The 24,618-nt window shown below is 40.8% G+C and overlaps 2 protein-coding genes across 5 annotated transcripts in view; one reads left to right on the forward strand and one right to left on the reverse strand.

Moving 5' to 3' along the window:
• Positions 1-1,561: 1,561 nt before the first annotated feature.
• Positions 1,562-6,461, forward strand: LOC119135137 (twist-related protein 2-like). Of its 2 annotated transcripts, none has more exons than XM_037272508.1 (2): positions 1,562-2,905; positions 4,634-6,461. In XM_037272508.1, the coding sequence occupies exon 1, from the start codon at positions 1,922-1,924 to the stop codon at positions 2,549-2,551; it is 630 nt and encodes a 209-aa protein (XP_037128403.1). In that variant the 5' UTR covers positions 1,562-1,921; the 3' UTR covers positions 2,552-2,905; positions 4,634-6,461. The 2 variants fall into 2 exon arrangements, with proteins under 2 accessions (XP_037128403.1, XP_037128411.1); XM_037272516.1 differs by having other exon boundaries at positions 1,562-2,901.
• The window catches only part of hdac7a (histone deacetylase 7a), a 38,548-nt gene continuing 20,312 nt past the window's right edge, over positions 6,383-24,618 (reverse strand). For 2 of the 3 annotated variants that reach the window (XM_037272489.1, XM_037272481.1), the window contains 24 exons: positions 23,080-23,258; positions 22,382-22,469; positions 21,725-21,845; positions 21,251-21,351; positions 20,996-21,118; positions 20,802-20,911; positions 20,024-20,125; positions 18,897-19,068; positions 17,916-18,121; positions 16,765-16,965; positions 15,591-15,822; positions 15,339-15,472; positions 14,992-15,112; positions 14,693-14,742; positions 13,886-13,993; positions 13,681-13,736; positions 13,461-13,548; positions 13,266-13,385; positions 13,102-13,199; positions 11,505-11,623; positions 11,046-11,179; positions 10,784-10,865; positions 9,907-10,045; positions 6,383-8,260 (listed from right to left, as the gene is read on the reverse strand). In XM_037272489.1, the coding sequence (XP_037128384.1) occupies positions 8,218-8,260; positions 9,907-10,045; positions 10,784-10,865; positions 11,046-11,179; positions 11,505-11,623; positions 13,102-13,199; positions 13,266-13,385; positions 13,461-13,548; positions 13,681-13,736; positions 13,886-13,993; positions 14,693-14,742; positions 14,992-15,112; positions 15,339-15,472; positions 15,591-15,822; positions 16,765-16,965; positions 17,916-18,121; positions 18,897-19,068; positions 20,024-20,125; positions 20,802-20,911; positions 20,996-21,118; positions 21,251-21,351; positions 21,725-21,845; positions 22,382-22,469; positions 23,080-23,226 (2,895 nt within the window). In that variant the 5' untranslated portion in view covers positions 23,227-23,258 and the 3' untranslated portion in view covers positions 6,383-8,217. The remainder of the gene's footprint in view (positions 8,261-9,906; positions 10,046-10,783; positions 10,866-11,045; positions 11,180-11,504; positions 11,624-13,101; positions 13,200-13,265; positions 13,386-13,460; positions 13,549-13,680; positions 13,737-13,885; positions 13,994-14,692; positions 14,743-14,991; positions 15,113-15,338; positions 15,473-15,590; positions 15,823-16,764; positions 16,966-17,915; positions 18,122-18,896; positions 19,069-20,023; positions 20,126-20,801; positions 20,912-20,995; positions 21,119-21,250; positions 21,352-21,724; positions 21,846-22,381; positions 22,470-23,079; positions 23,259-24,618) is intronic. The other variant, XM_037272498.1, reaches the window with a different exon arrangement.

Raw genomic sequence — 24,618 nt, forward strand, 5'->3', positions numbered from 1 at the left:
GTCAGGCATATTAACGTTAGCATACTGTACCGGTCAGCCTGTTGCCTATTAATGTCTGTTCTTGGTGTTGGATTTTGTCAAATAAATTTACCCCAAAAATGCGACTTATACTCGGGTGCGACTTATATGTTTTTTTCCTCTTTATTGTGCATTTTATGGCTGGGGCATATTATACTCCGGTGCAATTTATACTCCGGTGCAAATTATACTCCTTAAAATACGGTATATGTAAATATGAAATGAAAAGTATAGATTTCTTTGAAAGTCAGCAAAGTTACAAAATCACCAGGGGTTTTGAAGCAATCCACAGTATTTGTTGATGTACTGTCAATACCTAAAAATAACAGCAGAAATGCTGTGACTCTATTGTCTCATAACTCTCCTCAAATGTTTTCAGTCTACCCGTCCAAAAACTGGTCTGACTGCTCCAATACATTTGGTTGAGAGTGTGTCACGACCGAACATGATGATAATGACAGTTAGTTTGTAGTTACAACATAGCTAATTAACACTTTAAAATCTTTTTACAGAGCAGGATAATTATCCATGTGTGTTAGGAAAGTACTCCGGAAGAGTTGTGGCTGCCTTACCAAAAAAACCTTCAAAAGCTCTCTAGTGGTGGCCTTTGGCTAGTTCCTCAATCATTCTGTAAATACACATTTGACATAAAATATATAGTCTTTTGTACTTGGAGGCAAATTGCTTATATTATATATTTGATTTTTAAGATGATTCCTGTATTCACAGAAAGCTATTTGTGCGGGCTGGCAAAAGTGGTTTCTTCTCTTGTGGTGGACTTGCGCCATCTTTGGGTTGACTCACACTGAGGAGGGATTTTTGATAGGAGTTTTTCCACTTAGTCATGAGCAGCCAGCACATCCAAAACCAAATATTTGGTTTTATTATGAAGCAACATATTTTCTGGTGATGATGAGCAAAAAATAAAATCACTGACTTTTCCTGTGTGGAGGTGTGTTAGGTGGGTTGGGCAACCAGTCACTCAGAGATTTGGACAGCAAAGTTGGCATTGGACGAATTTCCAAGGTTGCTTCTGGATGAAAGCAACATCATGTCCCGCAGGTCTTTCTTTTCGTTCCACTCGACTCTTTCTTTTCTTAAGTGTCTGATTGGACCTCGGTGGTGCGGTGCCGAGCCAACGCCAGCTCCTTCCTCCCTCTAGGCCTATGATTAGAGCCAACTAGAATAAAACACACCATTGTGTTTGCCTTGTTGCTTCGACCAACTCAAGACTTTTTCAACACTGTTACATCATACTCCTGGAACGTTAAATGTTAAAAAGATCATAGTGCGTGTATACTTAATAGAAAAATAGGATGAACGATGCGGTGTTGAGGCAGGGGAGGGGGAAAGCAGCAGAGAGTGAGTTTGTGGAGACGGCGAAAGGGGGGGGGGGATTGGTGGGACAAGGACGTGTTTAGGAGGAAATCTGGAACCAATATACTTGGAAAGCTTCCATGTTGAGGAGAAAAAATCATTGAGGCTTGATTTGGTTGGCTGTAACAGACACGTTGTTCCTTTGATCACAGTGCCCCATAGTTTAGGGTTCCTGTTGTACCGAGCCTTAAAAAAAAATAGACTTGCACACCAATCAGTGATTCCGATGGGCGGACCGCCGAAAGCGTCTAGGTCCCCTCCCTTTTTTAAAAGTCAGATTCAAGTTTCTGTTGGATCACATGCAGCTCGAGGAGCAGCGGGACACGACGACCAATGTGGTGATTACTGGCTGCCTTGCGGGGAATGTGGATGAAGAAGCGTGGTGATAAAAGGATAGTTGAATGTTGCGTTCTCGCCCTTTGTGACAAAGAAAAAGATTCAGCAGTTCCTAAAAATCAATCTGAGAAGAAGAGACTTAACAAGAGGACTTGAAAGTAGCCGTCAAGGAAAGAAGTGTTACTTGAGTATGAGAGACGAGGAGCAGACTGGCGCAGATCATCTGGTGGGAGCCGTGGTTTCCAGTGAGGAGAACATCGGGAAAGCTCCATCAAATGCATGTCCTGTCCTCGTGGCAACGCCTGCATTCCGCAGGCGGAAACGCCACACAGCCTCACCTGAGGCGGGCGTCGCCACTGCCGTGGCATCAACCGACAACAAGCCGGAAGACGACATCCGCATCGATACTCTGACTGGACTGAAAAAACTCAAAAGGAGTCCGCAACATCTGCCCGCTTCTTCGGGGACATCCCTTTCCCCGGTTCCTGGTCCAAGTCCTGGTGGGTTGTCGCCCCTGGAGGACCCACATGGCCAACGTGTGATCGCCAACATCCGAGAGCGCCAGCGAACGCAATCCCTGAATGAAGCCTTCGCCTCCTTACGTAAAATAATCCCAACGCTCCCTTCAGACAAACTGAGTAAGATCCAGACCCTTAAATTGGCGTCGCGCTACATTGACTTCCTGTACCAGGTTCTACAGAGCGACGAGATCGATTCAAAGCTGAGTGGCTGTAACTACCTGGCCCATGAGAGACTAAGCTATGCCTTCTCTGTCTGGAGGATGGAGGGGGCCTGGACCACTATGTCTGCCAGTCACTAGCCTCGTCTTCGACAAAACAATGTTCTCACTCGATTTCAAATGGATCGCCCGTTTGACCCACAAGTCACTGGTTACATCATTGCTTTGGCTCGATGATGAGGCAAAGACTATGACTCTTAATGAGAACATTTGCTTGAAACATCCACTTTTCTAGTTTGTTGAGTATAAGATATTGATTCATCCCGGGGGCTTTTGTTTTTGTTGTTGCCTTCAAACAAGGATGCTAAATTCCAATCTTTCTGACAATCCTCCAAAATGATGTCTCTCATGACTAAGCCTGGGCCCTGGAACTGAAGTTTCATCCCTCGTTCTACGTTCATCCTGAGCACTGCAACATCACCACCATCACCGTAGGTATGCGTCCTTAAGTTATCTTAAAAAACAAATGTCCAGCCTTTCATTTTTGATATTCACTGTTGGTCGTGTCCAAGGTCCCAGCTGACGCGGTTGAATTCCAGACAGGTCATTTGTCAGTTCGATAGGTAAAACCGACCAACTCACGTCACTTGAATTCTCATCCTTTTTGCTCATTATCAATAAGAGTGGAAAAAGCACCCATTGCCGCCCGCCAGTCTTCAGTCTCTACTCAAACCGACCTCCTTTGTTCTCGTGCCAAAGAAACCCTTGCAACCGCTCGCAAATTCTTTCCCCTCGTTTGGCCCTAAATGTGCTTGCGTTGCACAAAAAGAGTGCGATAGATTCGCGGCGAGCTGACGACGAGGACTAATGAAAACAAACGGTTTTTGAAAAAGCGATGAATCATATGTGGTGCCATCAAAGGAGTAGGCCCATGTGGGGGCTCTCCCACTGGGCTAATATAAACCACTGGGAGTGATGGAGGAGGTGAGAGCTGATTTATGTAGCACACATGCATAGGTGTAACCCCACCACATCCCCCTTTCCTCAACATACACAAACCTATACGCACCAATGTCTATTTTCCTGATCAAAGATTTTAAGATTTAAGATTAAGATTTTAAGACCTGCTGGTTTTTTTGTGGTGGACCAGCCAGGAAGCTTCCTAATATTGGCTCATATAAACAATCTTATAATGTTTATGATAAGCAAAACGTTAGGTTTAGAACATGTATTGACCACTGAATATTTTCCATTTTTCATAATATATTTTTCAATGGATGTACAGTATAGAAATGTAAAAGATGCATTCTCCTAGCCCACTAACACAGAACTCCAAGCAAACAACAAAATAACATTGTAATATTTTGTTCCAGCTCAAAGTGCTCTCTTGCATAAAAACTATTCAAGGACAACAGAATTTTTTTTTTAAATTCTCACAACTAAATTCAAAAAATGTATTGAGGTACTATGTTTGTCTTGCATTTATTCCAAATCAGCACAAAACTATTAGGCCTACATATATATAAGGCAGCGTAAGACTATGATCAGACCGCAGAAAAAGGTGACCCAAAATCGGAATTTTTGGACCATATGTGACCCCTATCTGATTTTTTTTCTTTTTTTTTTATGACAGTTATCTCAGTTAAAAAAAATGTCCTCCCAAATCCCACCTGTGCTGCCGCCAGTTGCCCATCCCTGGACTAGACTTGAGACTCCTGCAGAGAACAGCTATCCCAGTTCGAACCCAAACAGTTTACCTAAAACACAACCAGAACAAATGAGATCTACGAAGCACGCAAATAAAATAATTGCTTGAAATTTTTTTTATTGCATACACATGTAAACCAATAAAATCCTCTTGCACAAATTAATAAAATACAGAAAAAGTTCAGGACTGACAAGTAAATAGGACTTCAAACATTTTGCCGATGTCCATGAATTTTCTCTTTACACCTCTAGGGAAGCCCAGAAGTAGTACAAATCTTATTTTTTTATTCCCATACAGATTACATATAAACATTATAAACAGTGTATATAGTAAGAGATTTTCACATTTTAGGGCTACTTTATAGTTTGACATCCTAACTACAAGTAGAATCAAAATCATTGCATATTTCTTTTGGTCTCTCTGAAATTCCATCAATTGTAACTGTACTACCCTGTGAATATCAACATTTCAATGGTATTTAAAGCAGTAACCCGTTCGCCTTTCTGTCTTTTCAGCTGCTCGGAAAAGGAATTGTCTGTTGCGCAACACCCTTTCTGCGATTCCTGCTATGTGGACCTTGGCTTGCCAATTTCAGGCATGAGAGGACCGTCTGTCTTATTGAGAACATGGATCTATAAAGAATTGGAGAATGTGCAGTTAAAACTAGATTTTGGACAGAGATGACAAAACAGGATCTGTATTAAAGAGGCATTTTGCTTTCATATTTGCACATCGGCACGTACGGTACGTTATTCAAAATCTAAGTGTTCTGCCAATAAAGTTCATTTCATGGCTTATTTTGTTACAGCCGTGGTGGTGATGTTGCAACTAGCATTAATCCAGGCACCCCGCCCTTTTTGTCTCCAGCCTCTTGTTAAATGCTGTCTCACAGTCCCCCCCCCCCCCTTTTCTGTTAATGAGGTCTGCACGCCTTCCTTTGCCTGGTCAGTCAGGAACAATTAATACTGCCAAAATAACGCTCTTTAATACGCAATTAAAAGGCACCAGAGGTATTTATAACTTGTTTGGGCCTTTTTGAGTTGCTTTTAAAAGACAAAGACAGTTCAGTTTCCACAAATTCTAAGGTACATGCTCAAACTGAGTAATTCACAATGGTATCTTTCAATGGTTTATCAAATGGGCACTTGCTGAGGTAGAAAACAATCAAACTAACTTATGATTTGTATTACAAATGAATGAGGCATGAGGCAGCTAAGTGGACAAGCAAGTTGCCTCACGGTACTAAGGTTTGGGTTCAAATCTTGGCTCCAACTTTCCTATGTGCGGTTCGCATCCTGTCTCCATTCTTGTGTGGGTTTTCTTTGGCTTCCCCTGCCAAATCTACAAATGACAAGAACTGCCTGAAACGCTTCAGACTCAAACTATCTAACACCAATAACTAATTTCCCAAATAATAATAAAGAAAAACATAAAAGAGCAAGACAAAACACTTTAGCTTTGCGTTATTAATCAGTTGATCATTGTATGCAGCTTTACAGTCTGAAAAAAACAAGTTCTTCGTTTTCAATAAGTATTTCTTTTTAATCAGGAGGAAAAGACAAAAGTACAAAATAGAAAATCTTTCTATACATACATATGGTAAGAAATTGGACGAAAACACAACACATACAGTATAGGTCATTAGGAAAGGATAGCATAAAATCCAATTCAACAGTATGACTGCAAGTCCAGTTAGTTAAACAGTTACCAATACGCATAAACCTACTAAATGCAACAAGGCACGTAGCTGATGTGTATTTTGGTCTTGGAAGATTCTATTTACAGTGTATTTCTTATAAGAAGAGTACACGTGACATCAGCAAAAGAGGCAGTTAAGAAGAAGGGAGGCTATTTTGGCCTCTGCATAAGACAACATCCACTGATAACAGATCACACAACGGTACTGCAATTACAGTACGTACACACACACACGCGCAGACACACACACGCAGACACATTTACTTCATGAACACCACAAGCTGTGGAAGAGCCACTAAAACAACACAGTCGTTCGTTCATAACAGGGCTGGCGAACGTAAGGCCCGTGAGAGCATTTTATCCCACCGTGGAATTGTCAAAACAAATTAAACCTCAGATGAAGTGAAACCAATAAAAGCTCGTAATAAAATACCGTATAATAATCAATATGTTTGGTCATTGCATTAAGTTCTTTTCATGAACTTTGAAGACTAAAAGGAACCCTAGTAGGAAAAAGTACTGCCTTGGGCTGAATTTACATTGCAGAATTCAAGTGACACATTTTCAAAAAAATGCATGGAATTGGAGATCTGAAATTTGGAATTAGGCCTCTTCCAAATGTGAATACAAATCTGATATGAGTTTTAAAAAAAAAAAAAAAGGTTGGGCTCTATATTACAATCCTAATTGCCTAACTGATTTTCTGGCAAAATGAGGCTAATTGCAATTATGTCCTGAGGTGCTGCATTCTTGAATCCGAATTGTCAGTTTTCTAGTTGAATTATACTGATTAAAGGTCACATTATCAATGTAAATGTTTGTTCCCCAAGTTGAAGTGATTTCTAATTTTATGAAGAAAATGAAGATTACCAAGAGGATTCATTTTTGCTACACTCTATTTTGTGCCAAAGAAGCCCTTCTCTCCACAAAAGACAACATTTTGCCAACATGACGCCATGACTCGAGTGGTTATACTCGTTAGATTAGGACTTAGATTTTAAAAACATGCATAAAAATAAGTCAAATTTATACAGTGCATTGCTTTTTGTACACAATACTACAAAACTGTTTTCTGGCCCTGAATTTTTTTTTTTGTTTTACAATCAAAAGTCCAATCTAAATGTGGACATCAGTTTCCTAGGTATGTGTCCTTCACTGAATCCACAGAATTATAAGCGCAGTATACATTTTGGATAGGCAAATTCATTCGTTTAGTTAGTTTTCAAGAACTCTTGGATTATGAAAATAACAAATTGCAACATAGATGAGACTAAATTCAATTATAATACTGCAACCAGCAGAGACGCTGGTAGCTATGAGCGCGCACGTCTGCCCAAAACACCACTGGTATGGAAATGAACAGACAGAAGTTCTTGTCAAAAAAAACAACAACTAATAGTTAATAAATATTTAAATCTCACCATGGGAAATAAGGTCAAAAAATGCCCAGCCCTTGCATACATTATGGTCCCCATTATTGTTCCTATTAAAGCCCTGATTTCCAAAAGCTGGGTATTTTCATGCAGGCACTTCTACTTGGATGACATTTCCCATACTGGCACGATGGAATGAGAAACGCTACTCAATGACTCGTGCTACATCAGTCAAAGCAAATGCTGCTTTACTTTGCGGAATATGAAGTTCAACGGTATCTGGGTTCATCGGTGTTATTAGGAGGTTATAAGACATTGCAGGGTAAAGATCAATGCAAGTAGCTTTCAATTACCCCCCAAAAAAAACATTTCTTAAGAGCATCGGAGCATTGTTTTCTACCCAGGCTTTGGAATTTTTCACACTTCACATTAACGAATGAACAGTGCAATTAAGCAACAAGGACTTTTGCCCTTTTTTTTTTCAACAAAATTGCAGCTGTGTCACATAGTGGTTAAACTGCAGTCAGGATGTTATTAAATCTCAAAATGTTACATACTTTTTCCATAGTCATTCTATTTGTCCTTGGGGGGGGGGTTAAAGTGGCATGAAGCGGGAGTGGGAGGAATCCAAAGTCCTCCGATGGACGCAGTCCTTGGTCCGAATGTTAAGGCAAAGTTGAGGCGAGAAAGCCAGCATCTGCAACATAGTGCTTGAAGGAGAAACTTGAATGGTGCGTGTGTGAGTGTTCAGAGCTGTACAAAAGGCACAATTCATTATCAGTCAAGTTCATAAAACATCTCGTATTGCTCTTTGGTGAGGTTTCACAAGGTTGGCGCCGAGTGGTTCTCAGCGTTGAGGTGCTTATGTCGCGTTTGTGTGTCTGTGTGGCCACAAGGCAAGATGGATGGATGAATGGATTGTTTGTTGCCCCTGCCGCCCATTGCCATGCTGGTGAGCGGTGCTGGAGATCCAGTGCTACAAGTGGCCCCAGTCTAGTTCCTGAAGGGGAGTTGAGTGAGGCCAGCGTTCACATGGAGTCACTGTCATGTTCCATTGGCTCATCCGGAAGGCTACAAGAAAGACAGAAAACTGGAGGTCAGCCTCTTTTTCTCCTCCCAGAAAATCTGATTGGCGAGCTCTGCCAAGGAGATGCCACTACTTTGGGGGCAAGTGAAAAAAGAGCAACGCAAGGAGCCAGTATGATGGGGAGGACGCAAAGGTGCCGATCCCGGATATTTCCCCACTTCCTGGTACTTTTGTGACAGTAAATGCATAAAATTTGGTGTGGTTCCAAACGAGGATTATCCATCCATGGAAAGTCCCTTTTCACTTGCTGTAAACTGTACATGAATTTATGATGCACACACGGGAATAATATATGATTCATACAAAAAAAAAAAAAGATGATACTGGAGCCTGTTAAGGGACATTTTCCTGGAATCTCTGGAGTCGGTTGAGAGCAAATGACAACCGACGCATATCATCACCCCTGCACCTTGTTTTTCAAGATTTAGCTTTTTGGAACTCAAACATTGATTTTGGCGTATCGGGTGAAAGATTTCACACTTGCATCTGCAAAAGAGAGCTGCTATCTCAGAAGGAATCAGCAAATCTAAAGCCATTTTGACCATTGTGAGTCGATAAGGACAACTGGCAATGTGACAAGCGCTTCTAAAGTCCTCCATGGCAAATTCACAAAAAAGCAATTATGACTGCTCTTCTCTTGACTAATGCTCCATTTGAGTAAATTTTTCTAGGGCAAGTGACGCACTACTGTTCAACCGCTGCAATTTGACATGTCAACTTGGAGCAGTCTTCAGAGTTTCAGCCTGTGCCACCTTATTGGTGAATATTTTTAACTGAAACTTGTCATGCAGTCGCAAAGGGGCATCCACGAGTAGCTGACCATATGAAAGAGTCCAAGAGATTCATTGAGAAATAATGAAGTCATCATCCACTTTTTCCAAATGCTTGGTATTGAACTTAGGTTGAAGTGGGTGGTCACTCCAACCAGTCTTAATATTGACTGCCATTTCTGGGAGCTCTTGTCACATTGCTACTAAATGATTTACAGTTAAAGCCAAATTATTCATATTGTTGACTTAATTTAGGAAGAATTGAACATTGGTTTGATGAATGGGTGTTTATGGTGGAAATACATTCAAGTGTTGAGTTTAATTTGTGCTGTGAGCCTGTGACTATGCTTGCAGCTAAATTTTTTTAAATTACAAACTGTGTGAGACCTGATACTGGGCGGATGTTGTGTCATTCTTTGCCGCCTTCTAGTGGTGATGTATCTGAGGTTTGCTTATACGCTGTACCTAAGTGTACTTAACTGGATTTTTTTTTTTTTAAAGTAGACGCTACTTGATTACACAATGCACAGTTTGACTCATTGATTCATTTGCGTACTACTTGAGTAAAACTATCACTGGTGTTAATTGTAGCACACTTTAAAAAGCATTTGACTAAGCGATGTCTTGTAACTTGGGAAAACTCTTACAATGATGCACTTGTGCTTTGGTAAGGAGCAACGTCATTGTTGCACACTATTATCCTCACATCAGGAAGTTAAAAAAAAAAATCAACTTGTGTATGGTTTTTTTCTTCGTACCTTGTTATACCAAAGAAGTTAATTGCGTGGGTTAAATATTTGCTCATACTAGATGTTACTGCCTGATGACTGTGAAATGTTGAGGAGTTATGAGTCGAGTACCTCTCACTGGAAAGAACTCCCACAGAGAGCAAGGCCAGAGCATTGACGGCATCCGTTTCCTCGCAGTCTCGTCTCTGAGCAGCGAGGTAGGACAGAGCCACGGAGCCACTGTATGCTTTCACACTCTGCCAGTACTGACCTGAAACACACAACATACACAGATAAATGACTAAATTATGCAGTGGATGGTGACTGGACAGACATTAGTACAGATGGCCTTTATAAATAGTATTTTATTTTATTTGTGCTTATTATTGTTATATAAAATTACTTTATTTTTTATATTATTGTTTGCGGCTATAACCAGGAAATTTCTGTACTGTGTGATACATTCGTAATTAAAAGTGAAGAATTAAATCGCTTCGATGCTCATTTACGTTGTGCGCCTTGCCTTTCTAGTGTGCACGCTACGCCACCAGGGGGCAGTGTACAACAGACGTTCTTGAGAAACAAAGAAGTGTTTCACAACTAAGTGACTGAGTCGACTGCCGTAATATTCAGCCGATTTACGCAGAGGATAAATAATAAATGCCTGTGAGTATTGTTGAATTGTCTGTCAACATGTTTGTGGCCAAGAGTAACAACACTGTGTCTAACAGTGTCTATTGCATTGTGTGCCAGCATTAAGCGAGCATGTTTTGGAAATTGTGTTTTGGTTAAAGACACAATGCGTAAATTCATTTTATGTTTAAACTTCAACTTGAAACGGTATAAAGACCATTTCTAGTAAGCCCTTGGCCCCGCTTAAGAAGATTTGTTCACTGTCTGCTGTTTAACATTTACTGGTGTCCGTTGTACCACCCCCCACCACCCGAAAAATGAAATGCGTGAGTCAGGTCACTAACAACTGAAGGTTGCGAATACAAGGATTGCTCACTTTGAATTTGTATGACCGTCTGCAAGGAGCGGATAGCGTTATCATTTGGTTTCTGCAGCAGAACCTCTTCTGATAGTGGGTCCTACGGGACAAAGAGGACACAAAAGACGGGGAAATACATCAGAAACTTGTTTAGTCTGACATTTAGGAATTCAAATTAGGCAAAAACCTCACGGACAATTCAGAGTCAAGTGGTTGCATGTGGCGATTTCTTCTTCTTTTTTTTTTTTTTTAAAGAACACCATTACCCAGCATGCCTCACCTGTGCACCGAGAAGCGCACTGACACAGGCTTCTGATGCATCGCAGATGGCTGTGAGGTCATGACCTCCCTCCAGGGACAAAACCAGACGGCCCCCTGCTAGAGACATCAGCTGGCGAGTCAGGAAGCTGAAACCTATGAGATGCAGCACACACAAATATTGATGAGATCCAGTAACTAAACCAAAGTGACATTTGCCTTGCTGTCTTTACGTCAACTTTACTACACTTCCCAATATTTGTTTAAGACAAGTATATATTTTGACCTCCCGCTGCACGATGCCAAAAGCAGTCACTGTAATTATGGTCACATCAGAGATGCAGTCAGAGATGCTTGAATACACAACTCCTGCTTTTTAGACTAAACTTGACAGGAGGTATAATAATCTATTAATACCTCTCAAGAGGCCAGAATGTAAAGTTGCTTGGCAAAGAGTGTTTTGATGAGAGGCCTTGCTTACATTTGGCAGAGACTTTGTACCCTCCGAGAGGTGCGGGGTTGCCCTCGGCAGCGTCGAACCCAGCAGAGACCAGAACGACATCCGGGGCAAATTCCTGGGCGATGGGCATCATCACAGTCCTGCGGTTGCAAAAAGTCACATAAATTTCGCTCGGCCTCAGTTGAGGGGCAAGTAGCCATCGTGCCGTTTAGCAAGAATTAACACGTGACTTTTACGAAACATATTACATTGTCTGAACTGGAGTCTCTTCCAACAAGATGTGCATGTGCAAAATGCTTGGCTCAAGCGCTGAGCACATGAGGGAACCGAGTAGCTACTGCTTACAGTCGGAAATTGTTTTCCTGACTTGCTCTCCAAGCAGGAACTACATTTTATGCAAGAGTGACTGAGAGAAAATAGAAGCTTTTTCAAATAACTTGAACTTCAGCTCACCATTGCATTCAAAACAAGGAAATGAGAGAAGACTAAATTATGAATAAGCAATTAAGAAATTACCAAATATGAAGTCACTAGAATACACAAAATGACATTTTCCTTTGTCAAATTAACCCTATCTTTGGTGAGCAGGAATATTTATCAACCCAAATGTCTTGGGAGAAGAGCAAATGAATAATACTTGAATTATAAATAATGAAGATAATTATAAATGAAACGGTAACAAAAAATAAAAAAATTGCTGTTTATGTTTTCACTTTTACAGTGCAAGATTAATGTTTGAGAACAGCAGCATTTTCACAATATTCACAACCTGTGGATGCTGTATGGTCTGAGAGCATGAGTGGGCTCCCTTTCTTTTGAATTTACAAAAGTTTAGTAACCAAATCTGTTGAAATCCCTTCTCAACCCACAACCCTTGTATCTTGCTTGTATAGCTTCCATCTTGTTCTGCCCGATGCTGTGACGTTCCATGTCCCAAGTCTGAGTGACCAGTGTGAATAACCTAAGAGCGCATTTCAAACCGTGCTGACAAAACAGTTCTATTTTATAGAATGGTGCAAATGCAAGTACCTGAGAGCAACTCTCAGGTTGGATTGTTGCTCTGTGCTTGTGAAAAAGGTTTCCATTGTACCGAACATTTTGGTAAGACTGGAGGAGGGCTGTTGGCGAGACTCGACTTGAGCTCAGCGCAGTCGGCAGAGTTCAAAGGCAGAGTGAGCGAGTCTGTTTCCTATTAGAGCCCTGTCACTCTCCTCACGTCATTGACAACATGGAGGAAAAGAGGAAAACAGTCCATCTGGGATCCATTTACCTTCATTATTCTGCCCGGGGACTTTGGAGACTCCACGCCCCCCCCCCCTCCCAATCATCATCTTTGCACACACACACGCACAAACACACATAAACACATGCTGCTGTCATGACTGCATGCAGATGAACAACATGAGCTCATAGACACAGAGATAAACTGTGCATTCCCATACTGTGATAAAAACAATCAAACACACACACACGCACACACATACACCCCTATGTGCTAACAAAAAGCACAAGGCCGTAGAAGGTCATTCAGCTGACTTGACTGTTCCGTTTTGGTTTTCTGAACAAGTATTCTTGTTTCTACACACATTGTCTTGTGAAGCAGAAGTGTTTTTCCTACCTGAATGCAGCAAGGTACTCTGCATCCCCCATGGGAGGGTCCAGACCTCCTGTCCATGCCACATTCACGTTGAAGCCCTTCCCGGCACCTAAGCCAACCTGTCGTGATAAAGATTGAGTCAGAATAGAAATGTAATGGACCATCGGCCAAGATATGCCACCCACCTCAGCAGGTGATCCACTGCCAGGAAAGAAATTGCCATGATCATAGCGATGCAGCGACATGTAGAGGACGCTTGGGTCACTATAAAAAATTTCCTGGGTCCCGTTACCATGGTGAACATCCTGGGAACCAAAAATATTTTTAAAGACCATTTATAAACTCTGAAGTGGAACATAAAGCAAAGGTGGTGATCTTACCCAGTCAACAATAAGGATTTTGCTCACACTGAGCTTTTGTTGGAGTTGTTTGGCGGCAATAGCTACGGAATTGAAGTAGCAGAAACCCCTGTGAAAACAGATTGCCGGGTTGAGTTGAAGATAATGGCATGGAAAGATTGCAGTGGTTTGACGTGACTCTGAAATCTGTCTTCATAATGTTTATCTTAACAATCGAGGACTCAAACACATAGAAACTTACATTGGGTTGGAGGGGTCCGCATGGTGCCCTGGTGGTCTGACCACAGCAAAGCCATTCTGTTTAGAAAAGAGGGGATGAATCAGATTATCTTATAAAAACAGCACGCTGAGGTACCTTGTGTATGAAATGCGCTATAAAAATAAAACTGGCTTGCCTAATAATACGAATAACAACAATAACAACAAAGGTTAAAAAAAATGCTCACCTTCAGCTCACCCTTGGCCACTCTGACAGCCAGCTCAACAACACTGCCGGCGGCCATGCGTGCCGCCGTGGATGTGTGCGACTCATTCCAGATGGTGTCGTTGTCAACCTGGAGCACAAATGAAAACAAGATAACAAATCAATGGTCACGCACGACTATCCATCAGACCTCTTAGACCCTTCTCAAGGTTAAATTCAAGCACCTCAATTAACAAGCTCCTGCAGTACTTTTCAGTCGTGCCAAACTATACTTTCCATTTTTAGGTATGATAAACACATCCTCAAGATGATTGCTTCAGTTGAGCACATTAAAAAAAGAGGATGATAAATATTGTTGTTCCTTAATAGCAAAGAGAGAGGAAATTAACGTCAAACATACGTACTGTAATATTTTCGAAACATGTTGGGTGTATAATATTTTTATGAATGTTAACAAGTATAAAAAGAAATTAACCGATAATGACATGAAAACCTTGAAGCAATCCATCATGCTCTCTTTGAAAATAGACAAAATGAGCACATAAGGTCTGACAACAATACCTAGCCGTTTTTTTTTTTTCTAATTTAATTTTCTTATCATTGTTCACTAAATAGAATGATTGTCCACCTAACTCAATATTAGAACCTATCTGTACTTGTGACATGTTGCTTTCATGGTTTTCATGGTCAGGTTGTCAAGGAAACATTTGCTGCAGTCCTAAAAAGTGATCTTTTGACTTTGACTTTGCAGTGCATTCCATGCAAAATAATGTAAAATATTTCACCACAGAGAATGTACAACGTGAGAACAACTATGTTTTAAACTTACCCCAACACCTCCACACGGTAACATGACAAACATCCTTTGAGAGAGAATTCCTGAGAAAAAAACAAATTAACAGTCAAATATTACCATCCAATTTTCAATATTTTTGGGAAACCATACAAGTTGGAAATTGCAGATGCTGACTTGAAATAACTCCAAAAAATAGTTTTATTTAAAAACATGAGAGAAATATAATTTGTGAGTGTGAATCGTCATTTATTTATCTGTGTCCTGCGATTGGCCAGCAAACAGTTTAGGGTCAAAACGCCGTGAGGAGCAGAAAATGAATAGATGTAGAATACCTGCCAGTTTGCGGTTGTCCAGTTTGAGCCTGTTGAGCGGGTTGGTGCCATAGAGCAAAACATGGCGCTCCGTATGGACGGACTGCAGCTCTTCCAAAGTTGCCTTACGACCACGAATGCTCTGCGACAACACAAGGAAGGCGATTGTTAGACTTAATACTAACTCAGCCCTGAACTATGAAGGATGTTGCCAGCTTCAATGTATAATTCAATCTCTGGGGAAAAAACAACTCCGGTCAAAACGGTTTCATGTTAATCACTAAAAAAAAAAAAAAAGGTATCACTTTCTGGACAACAACAAGCGCTAATGAGTCAGTGTGTGTGCATGCGTGTGTCTTGAGTCATACCTCACACTGCCCCCTCAGGCCCCTCTCCTGTAGTCGAGACCAGATGCTCTGTATTCTCCCAGCATGCTCTGGGTGGCTGCTGTTGTCTCCGCAGGCACACTGGTGCTTCAACATTTGAGAATCATACACCAGACCTGCACAGGCAAAAGTGTCTCAGTGATCACTGCGCCTCTTTGGTTGGTTAGGTTCCGATCAGGCTTTGGTTGTGACATTTGAGAGCTAGCAAAGTCACACACAGAATGTGCCACTCACCAGTGGTGAAGCAGGATTTGCTGCTTGACTCCTGCCCAGTTAGGCTCAGAGGTTTTTCGGGCAGAGTCAGAGATGTAGAGGCCGGGGACGACTGTGTACGTGATAGAGGCCGATGCATACCCAACGCGCCACAGACCGCACCGCCTCCGCCGCTACGAAGCATCGGTACGGCCAGCGTCTCCATCTGTCGATGTAACTGCTGCAGCTGCTTCTGTTGTTCCCACAGTAGTGACTATGAAACACAAGAGCGGTCAAGACATGACAAGACGTAAGAGGAAGTATATCCCACATAAGTTTTAGACAAAGTAATTTGCCTTTATCCAATTTTCCTGGCCTGTCTTTGTATTTTTGTTTGTGTGCTCCTTTTCACAAGGGTATCCATGACGACAAGTCCGAGAAATGGTGGTGACGATGATCTAACAAGAACGGAATTGCCAAGATGCAACAAAATGTGATTTATTACAGTTAAGAGTTTTATGGCTTTTTTTAATGTCACACAGTTACGTACCTGTAGAACTTTTGTTTGCATAAATTAATTGTGCTAAAATTGCCTTGAATAATAATAATAAATTATATTTATATTGCACTTTACATAGCATAGAATCTCAAAGTGTTACAGAAATGCTTTTTTAAAAAGAGAAATAGTAACTTTGTTTTATTCACGCATTTTAAAACCGTAGTTCGACCCCTGACAAAGGGGAATCATTTTATTCCAGGCTTTTTGTTCATCACATATGATCCTCCGAGACCTAATATGACTGTGATCCACTTCCAAGTGTCTGTCCACTACAATAGAGTTATTACTGAGATCAATATTCCCTTTTGTCTTTACTTTTAAAGCAAGAGTCTGGATGCCAGTGATGCAATCACTGACGACTACTATACTGTGGCTAAAATATGCAGCAAGTACAGGAAAAAGCAAAAAACAACCAGCTAAGGTTCATGTGACATGACTTAAAAAAATAAGCATGTAAAGTCAAATGCAGAATGATTAGAATTACGTTTGGGTCCAAATTAAACGTCATTCAACCACTGTTGAGTCTAAGCCACATAGAGGCAGATAATACTGCCATCACGAGGACAGTCAACTGAATAACAGCTTTGGAGGACATACTGTAAATTTTGTATGTCCTGTTTCCCTAGCTTGTAATAACTACACCTTTAGCACACCAACCTGATTGAGTATGAGTGCATGTTGCAGGTTGATCTGCTCTTGACTATTGGATGTTGCTAGATCCGCCTCCCTTAGAGAATCTGGCCTCAGTCTGCTCTGATAGGCTGGCTCCGATGGCGACGTTGCTCCACCATCTTCTGAGTCCATGTCCTCGGAAGGGATCTGATGCAGTCTGGGTTTCTCACTGGACTTGGACATAAGCTGTATGCATACACAAAAATCCCCACACACCCCCACACGTAAAACACATGTAGTACAACAGACTGGCAAAGTTATCGGTCTTTCGCGATTAAAGGAATTGTCAAATAATTATTAAAGTTGCATAACATTTATTAATGTTATTAATACGGAGGATATCAGTGAACAGGTTCAAAGTCCTTGGTAAATATCATAAACTCTAGTTCCAATTCACTGTGCCCATGTAAGACTTTAACAGCTAAAAACAGAACCTGAATTCATTTTGGCTCTGAGATAGACACTTTGCAACACATCAAATTATTTACACACACATCTTAAGCGCTTTACCTCAGCGTACAAATGGGTTTTGCTCAACAAAGAATTAATTGAGTTTGAATTCTCCAGTGTTACACCGACAAATTGTTGGTATCATGGTTCGGCCCATTTTCACCAATCAGAGCAGTTTGGTTCAGTATTGTAAGTTATGTACTAACTTAACCATTATTTGGCACCTTTTCTCAGGATTCTAACACCAGTGGCACAAGTGCCTAGTTGCCATTGGGTGGCGCTAAGAAATTCTCACTTTAAAGTCAGAATTCTGAGAAACTTTAAAGTGAGAATTCCCACTTTCTGACTTTATTCTCAGGATTCTGACTTTAAAGTGGGAATTCTGCCTTTATGCTCGAATTATGACTTTAAAGTGAGAATTCTGACTTTAAAGTCAGAAAGTCAGAATTCTGACTTTAAAGTGACAATTCCGACTTTTTTTCTCAGAATTCTGACTTTAAATCATCACTTTTGGGAATGGATGAAAAAAAGAGGCTGTCAATTAGTTGCCAGACAATCGTCACTTTTGGGAATGGAAGAAAAAAAGAGGCACATTTTCGCGTAAACTAGCTTTTATGTGATTTCTCTATTTGAAATTGACCTTGACTACACCGACATTTCCCCAAAAGTGTAAAGAGCCCGCTTACCTTTCCGAGGTGAGTCTGTTGTTTTAATCGCTCCAGTAGTTGCGTGTTGTGGTGCTGTTGGAGGAGGTGTGAGTGAAGCATCCTGGGGCTTTGCGGGAGGGGTTCTGAACGGGTTCTGCTAAGGGGCTTGTGGGCCTGGGCACCCCCTGGGGACAGTTGGTCCAAGTGGGAGGAAAACTGTAGTGGCACTGAGTCGAGTGTTGGAACTAGTTTGAGGCAAACGGATAGATGGCAAGATTACATGAGAAGAAACATATTGTATATTTAGCAAACACATAGAACATTAGCAAACTATAAATTACAGAGAGATTTGACCAAAAGTTAAAGTTAAAGTTAAAGTTAAAGTTAAAGTCCCAATGATCGTCACACACACACCTGGGTGTCGTGAAATTTGTCCTCTGCATTTAACCCATCCCCATGTGATTTTAATCCATCCCCTGGGGGAGAGGGGAGCAGTGAGCAGCAGCGGTGCCGCGCTCGGGAATCAGTTGGTGATCTAACCCCCCAATTCCAACCCTTAATGCTGAGTGCCAAGCAGGGAGGCAATGGGTCCCATTTTTATAGTCTTTGGTATGACCCGGCCGGGGTTTGAACCCACAACCTTCCAGTCTCAGGGCGGACACTCTACCACTAGGCCACTGAGAAATAAACTGAATGTGGTTCCAGGGAGCTGGAGCTTAACCTCGTTGATTTCTGGCAAATGTAACCCACAAATGACCTCCTTCTGTTTGTATTTCTTAAATGAATTACTACTATATGAAAACATCAATAGATAACGAAAAAGTATGACTCATTTGGAGTTTTTAAATCAGTTAGTTTATTAAGTTTAGGCTGATCCTTTCTGATATCACGTTTATACATTGACAAAGGTGGACATTTCTGTGTGAAGCATAAAGACAGCAATTCAAAGACACTACGACTGGTCATCGTCCTAGTGGGATGTTCTGTATTAACAAAATCTTGTATGTATGCGTGTCTTACCAGTGAGTAGTGGAGCATGAACCAATCCGGACGGCTCCAGGATGATAACAGGAAGTCGTGAACTGAGCTGCCCCGCTTGATCCTCTCTGCTCAGCGGCAACAAGACCTGCGGGGCTCCGGCTGCGACCAAGGGCCCTCGACCAAGCTTCAGAGTGGACAGCTCTCCTTCAACCTGCACAAATGACATATGCGTATGAGTTGTATGGTAATTTATGGCAGATCGATTTGGAACTGGCTTTATTTTGTCAGAGACCTTTTCCACAGAAGCTATTGTGACTGATTAAAAGTACATAGTAGTACAAATGCAAGCTTAATGAAGGTTCTGTTTCATTTCGAGAAGCAGGTTCCATGCACGTGTGCAATTATTTTTTGCCGTAGTTGTGAGTATTTTTAAGTCATGGTTACATATTCAGTCGTCGGAATGGTTCTGAGGCACATTTCACATTCTTTTACTGTTTTTAAACAGCATTATATTAAAATTGTGTGATAAATTAAAGAATTGCTAATGGTCATTAAAGAATTGTTCAAACAGCACGTCTAATGATGGCCTTGGACTTTTATTAAATAAATAAAATATTGTGATATCTGACACCTGTCTTCAAAATGTAGGTCAATTTGACTACAATAAATTATAACAAAACCTAATGAAAACAAAGATTGCCATAGCTTACACAATTGTTGAATACAATGACAGATTCTATGGTGAATAAACAAATACATTAAATACTAGGGATGTTCGATATCAGATTTTTTCTAACTGGTACCAGTGTGAGGACTCAGTTCTTGAGTAGTCACCGATACCAAGCATCGATAACACTAGTGCTGTTGATAAATACAATTTCCCCAAAAAGCAATGACAGATCATATTTTCAAAAGACCTTTTTATCCCAATATTTGCATGAATTTTGAATTGATTAATGGCAATTTGCCATTCCTCAAATTTCTAATTCCTGATCATAAAATAGCCACAATAGGGAAGCCAATCCTGGTATCGGCCAATATTGTGAGTAACAATACTGTGAAATAAGGCTGTTGTCGGCAACGATACCTGGTGTCTGTACTCGCCCATATCTGTTTTGTTTGTTGTTGCGTCTCATGAATGCCATTTGTTTGAGTGCTGTGCTTACCCTGGCATTGGCTGGTAGTCCAAGCGTGATAGTCGGCAGAGTGGAAGGACTCTGGATGGTGAAGTTTGCCAGAGTGCCATCTCTGAGCAGCAGCTTCTGTGCCTAGTAAATCCCAAACATTTATATTTTTCACAAAATAATTCACACGCAGGTTAAAGGCAAATGTTTGACCCAGAATGTGAAAACAATTGTTACAGAAAGAATAATCAAACTGTAATGTAACCCAACATTTTCACACCTTTGTAAAATCCACTTCCAAAAATGCAGCTTTAAGCAATGTAAGAACATTCATGTAATTAATTAGACACACTGAATTTCATGAATGACACAAACAGAGCAGATGTCACACTGGTTGCTATGTTTTTGACTTTTCTGTGATTAAATCAATTATGTATAAACAGCTGACACTTAGCACTCCAGCAGGCTTGTGTGCTGCTGCATTAAACATGTCATTACTCATTGTCTCATGCACAAGAGACAACTCTGCTTGTTTGAAACGTGTTGAATTTTCCATCTCATCCCTCTGAACAAAATGGAATTCCCCAAAGATGTAAAAAAAATGGCATCAATCCAAAAATAACATCAGTCAACATTTTAATACATTGTCTTATGTTGATGCATTCAATGTGAACTATTGCACTTATTCTATAAAAATGATTTGTCTACACCTTTAAATGTCTATTAGAACTGTATTTGGCATCAAATCGAGAGAAAAGCTCTGATAACCTGCCGCTTAATTAAGTGCGTGTGACTATAATCTATGTGCACAGTTTCTCACCTCATGTGAAAGTCCGCCTGCAGATGGCACTAGCCCATTTTCACTGGGAAGACTGTCATTGGGGGAACTGCAACCAGAGACCGGAGTGCTGCTGCTGCTGGGCGATGAGTCTGTTGGGACACAAGAGGCAAACAAAAAAAGTGAGTCATATTCGGATGATGACGGTTTATTTTGTTGCTAAATCAATGATTTACCAAGTGTGTCAGGTACTCGGTGTCTGATAGTGGGTGGGGCGCTTTCTTTGCGGGTGAGCGGGCTCTGGCGGGTGTTGAGATGTTTCTTCAGCTTATGCTTCACTTTTAAATTGGGCTCAGATGCTGATAAAGAAGAAATTGAGGAGTTTCATTGATATGGTCGTGTAACAAAGATGCTAGCTACACAGAACAATCAGAACGATCTTCAGATTCCAATGACATTTCAATAACATCTTCAGTTATTGTGCATTTTACCTGCCCTGCGTAAACGTGTCCCTTCTGAAACCTCGGACGAAGGCAGCGTGGGAGATGTGACCGGAGGTTGGGAGGAAACACTCTGATCCGGTCCAAGTTTTCTGCGAACACACAGCACAAGTCCATATTAAGCAAATTGGCCTTTGAGTGACTTATCTTAATTGAAGATGACAAACTGACTATTATTTTGAACCATTGGATTGAGGATAAATTATGATTTTGATATACTTGACCCATTTTACCAATTGAGGGCATAGACTACTGTCAGGAAAATTATTTCAAAACGATTATTATGATTATTATATAATTATTTGACAAAGCTCTACCAGTAACAAAGACTGCTGACTTGGATAAATTGACCACAAAACTTGGCCGACACAAAAATGACTAAAACCTATAATATAGATTATCGAAACAGTCCAAACAGTATTACAGAGATACTGTACTACCTTGTGTGTATGCATCTTTTATCACCTGTATGTCACCGGCGTAGAAGTCAAAGTATTGGAGCTAGTTCTTTCCAGTGCCGCTTGCTTCTGCTTTTTCAAGATGACCTCCTGCAGTTTCTGTTTAACCAGTGAACTGGCCACTGCACCTGTCCATTCCACCCATCAAAAATACACCAGAAAAAAAAACGTCAGACGTGTTCATGAACAAAGCAGATGTTTAGTTGGCACAAGAAATACTCATTGAAGATGCTTCACATTTTACCTTAAAAATGGTTAAATATGTGCAAACAACTCCTAATTCTGCGTCAACATTTTGTGAATATGTGTCATGCATGCTTAGATGACTTGTCTTGTACGTTTGTGCGCGTATTCGTGCATGTGTGTACAAAGAGGTGACAGAAGGTGTTCAAGTAAATATTGACCCAGAGACTTGTACTGACATTCAAAGCTATATTTAACTTAGGTGTTGCAGCTCCACCAGTCAGGTTATATTTGACTCAAAGCAAACAAAAGATAACAGGTAAATATGTAGTCTTTGCGCGTGATAACCGCTTGAAGCCCAAACATGACCAAACTTAATATGAGCAATATCCTTGAAATTAAAATGATGTACTCTGATTTTAAAGTGTGTGTGTGTGTGTGTGTGCATGAGGTTATGTCCGCTTTTGAATAACAGACTCACTTTGTTGACTCTTGTCCTTGTTTTTGAGCTGCTGCAATTCTTGTTGCTTCTCATGGTGTTCCTGTTCACGACGCCGCTCCATATTAAACTAAACATTCAAGATTTTCATTAAACTTCGAAACAGCCATTGGAATGTATACTTTTAAAAAACTCAGTTACTGATTTAAATTTAAAATACCATATTTCCTCACATGTGGCTCGGGGGCATTTATCTAACTACAGATTGGGGGAGGTGTCTATTAGCAAGGAGGCCTGTATTTGTATGAAGTAAGTAAAAGCAAAGATTTTTCTGTAGTCAGCCATAACGACATGAACGTCAAGTTGAAGTTGATGATTTCGTTGAAATTGAAATGTTTCCATCACAGTACAGCATTGTTATGTTGTCACAAAAGAGACAAGATGCAAAATTGGCTCATTGCCTCATCAGTTCAACCTTTACTACAAACAGATTTTTAACATATATAGATTCGAATTGTTTTATCATCCTCCCCAACAATGTGCAGATACCTCATTTCCAGAATGCGGAAAGCCTCCATAGTTTTCATTAACGTCGCAAAATGTTGGCAGGTTTGGTAGGAGTAATTTGGTTAGCAAATTAATTCAAATCATTAGAGAAGGGACCACTATTTGAGGAAATTTGGTGTCAATTCAGAAAAACATTCCCAACATGTATTGAGTAAAATATTGATCCTCTGTACCCGTATGTGCTGTTGAAGTTGGTGCTGGGAGAAGGAGGTTCGGGTCTGCGGGGAAAATGGGCTGAGAAGCAACGGCGGGTGCAATGGTGTGAGGAGGGCCGTGTCAGAGCCGGGGCGCATCCCCCGCTCTCCAATTCTGAGGTCCATGGGAACCAAACCGACACACAATACACAGGAATCTGTAACATAAGAAAGGATGAATCCTGTCATATTTTTATAATCAATTCATTCCATCTTAAAGTGGACAAAATTACCGATAATATAAATCACATGCAACATAACTTTTGTTCCACCGCTCCACAAATGAACCAGATTCAGTCAATAACAAAACAGAAGGTGGTGAAAACAACATCATTACACATAGTGTATGTATCTTTTCATATTTTCTGACCTCAGCCCGTACATGTTTAATTTAACTCACATTCGAAGATGCTGCCAGCACACAAATATGTTAACAAAACCACTGTCACTGTATCATACCCCTTAGTAGCAACTAAAAGTTATTTATACAAAGATATATTTCAATCCCCATCTGCATAAACCATAGAACTACCAGTGCCATTCAAAATTTCCTGAAAAACACAACTGTAATTGTACAAAACTGTTGCCAACACAAAGTCAGCATGACACGCAAGACCCAAGTTTAGAACATCAGAGAATCGACTCTGCAACTGTTGAGGTTGCACTGTAATTTTAAGCGTCTGCTGAATTTAGAGTCCAAAGTCTCATTGGTGTCATTCTTGCAAACTTTTTTTACTCTGTGGCTGTCTGGCTCTGACGTCGACTCACACATATTTCCATGTTCTTTGCATGCCGTTGGGCATATTTGCATTGCGGGGCTGAGTCAATGGGAACTATTGCCTCATCTGGCACTGAAAACAAAATCCAGGAAGGGAACAGTTTGGGAAAATGCTGGGGGTGTTCGCAAAGCCGCACACAAAAACACACACATGCCTTGAAGCCATTTGGTCTGACATCATTGATGTGCTGCTGTGGCAGTAGTGAGATGTCAACCTGCAGAGTGTGAAGTAAATGCCACTCATTGAGAAGGTTGTTATGGTGGAGTGGAACAGAAACTAAAGAGCTCTTTAGGTTCATGTGACATAGCGGGTGCTGCAGTGTCAATTCTTCATATTTGCGGTTGCAAATACAGGCCACGGTTAGCATGAAATAAACCTTTGGTAAACACACACACGGTTTATGGTAATCCGGAATAAGGCCTTTATCATCAGGAAGGAGGAAACGTTCCGAGGAAGCGCACAAAGATCATTACAGTTGGGAATACCAGTATCTCTCCCTGACTCCTAGTGGTTATAAATACACACTAGTTGAACATTTACTAACAGTTAGTCTTATGTGTCTACAGGGGAAAACAATAAACATGCCCTCACACGCAAGTAGACACACACAAGAGATAAATCCTGCAAGTCACATCTACTTTACGATTTTTGGGAGTGCGAAAGCTGTCTTGACAATGACTATTGAGGTTTTTAACATTACTTTAGACTTTGCAGGTTTGTATATCGGCCAAATTCTGTT

The sequence above is a fragment of the Syngnathus acus genome, chromosome 2, assembly GCF_901709675.1.
Source record: "Syngnathus acus chromosome 2, fSynAcu1.2, whole genome shotgun sequence".
Classification (NCBI taxonomy): domain Eukaryota; kingdom Metazoa; phylum Chordata; class Actinopteri; order Syngnathiformes; family Syngnathidae; genus Syngnathus; species Syngnathus acus.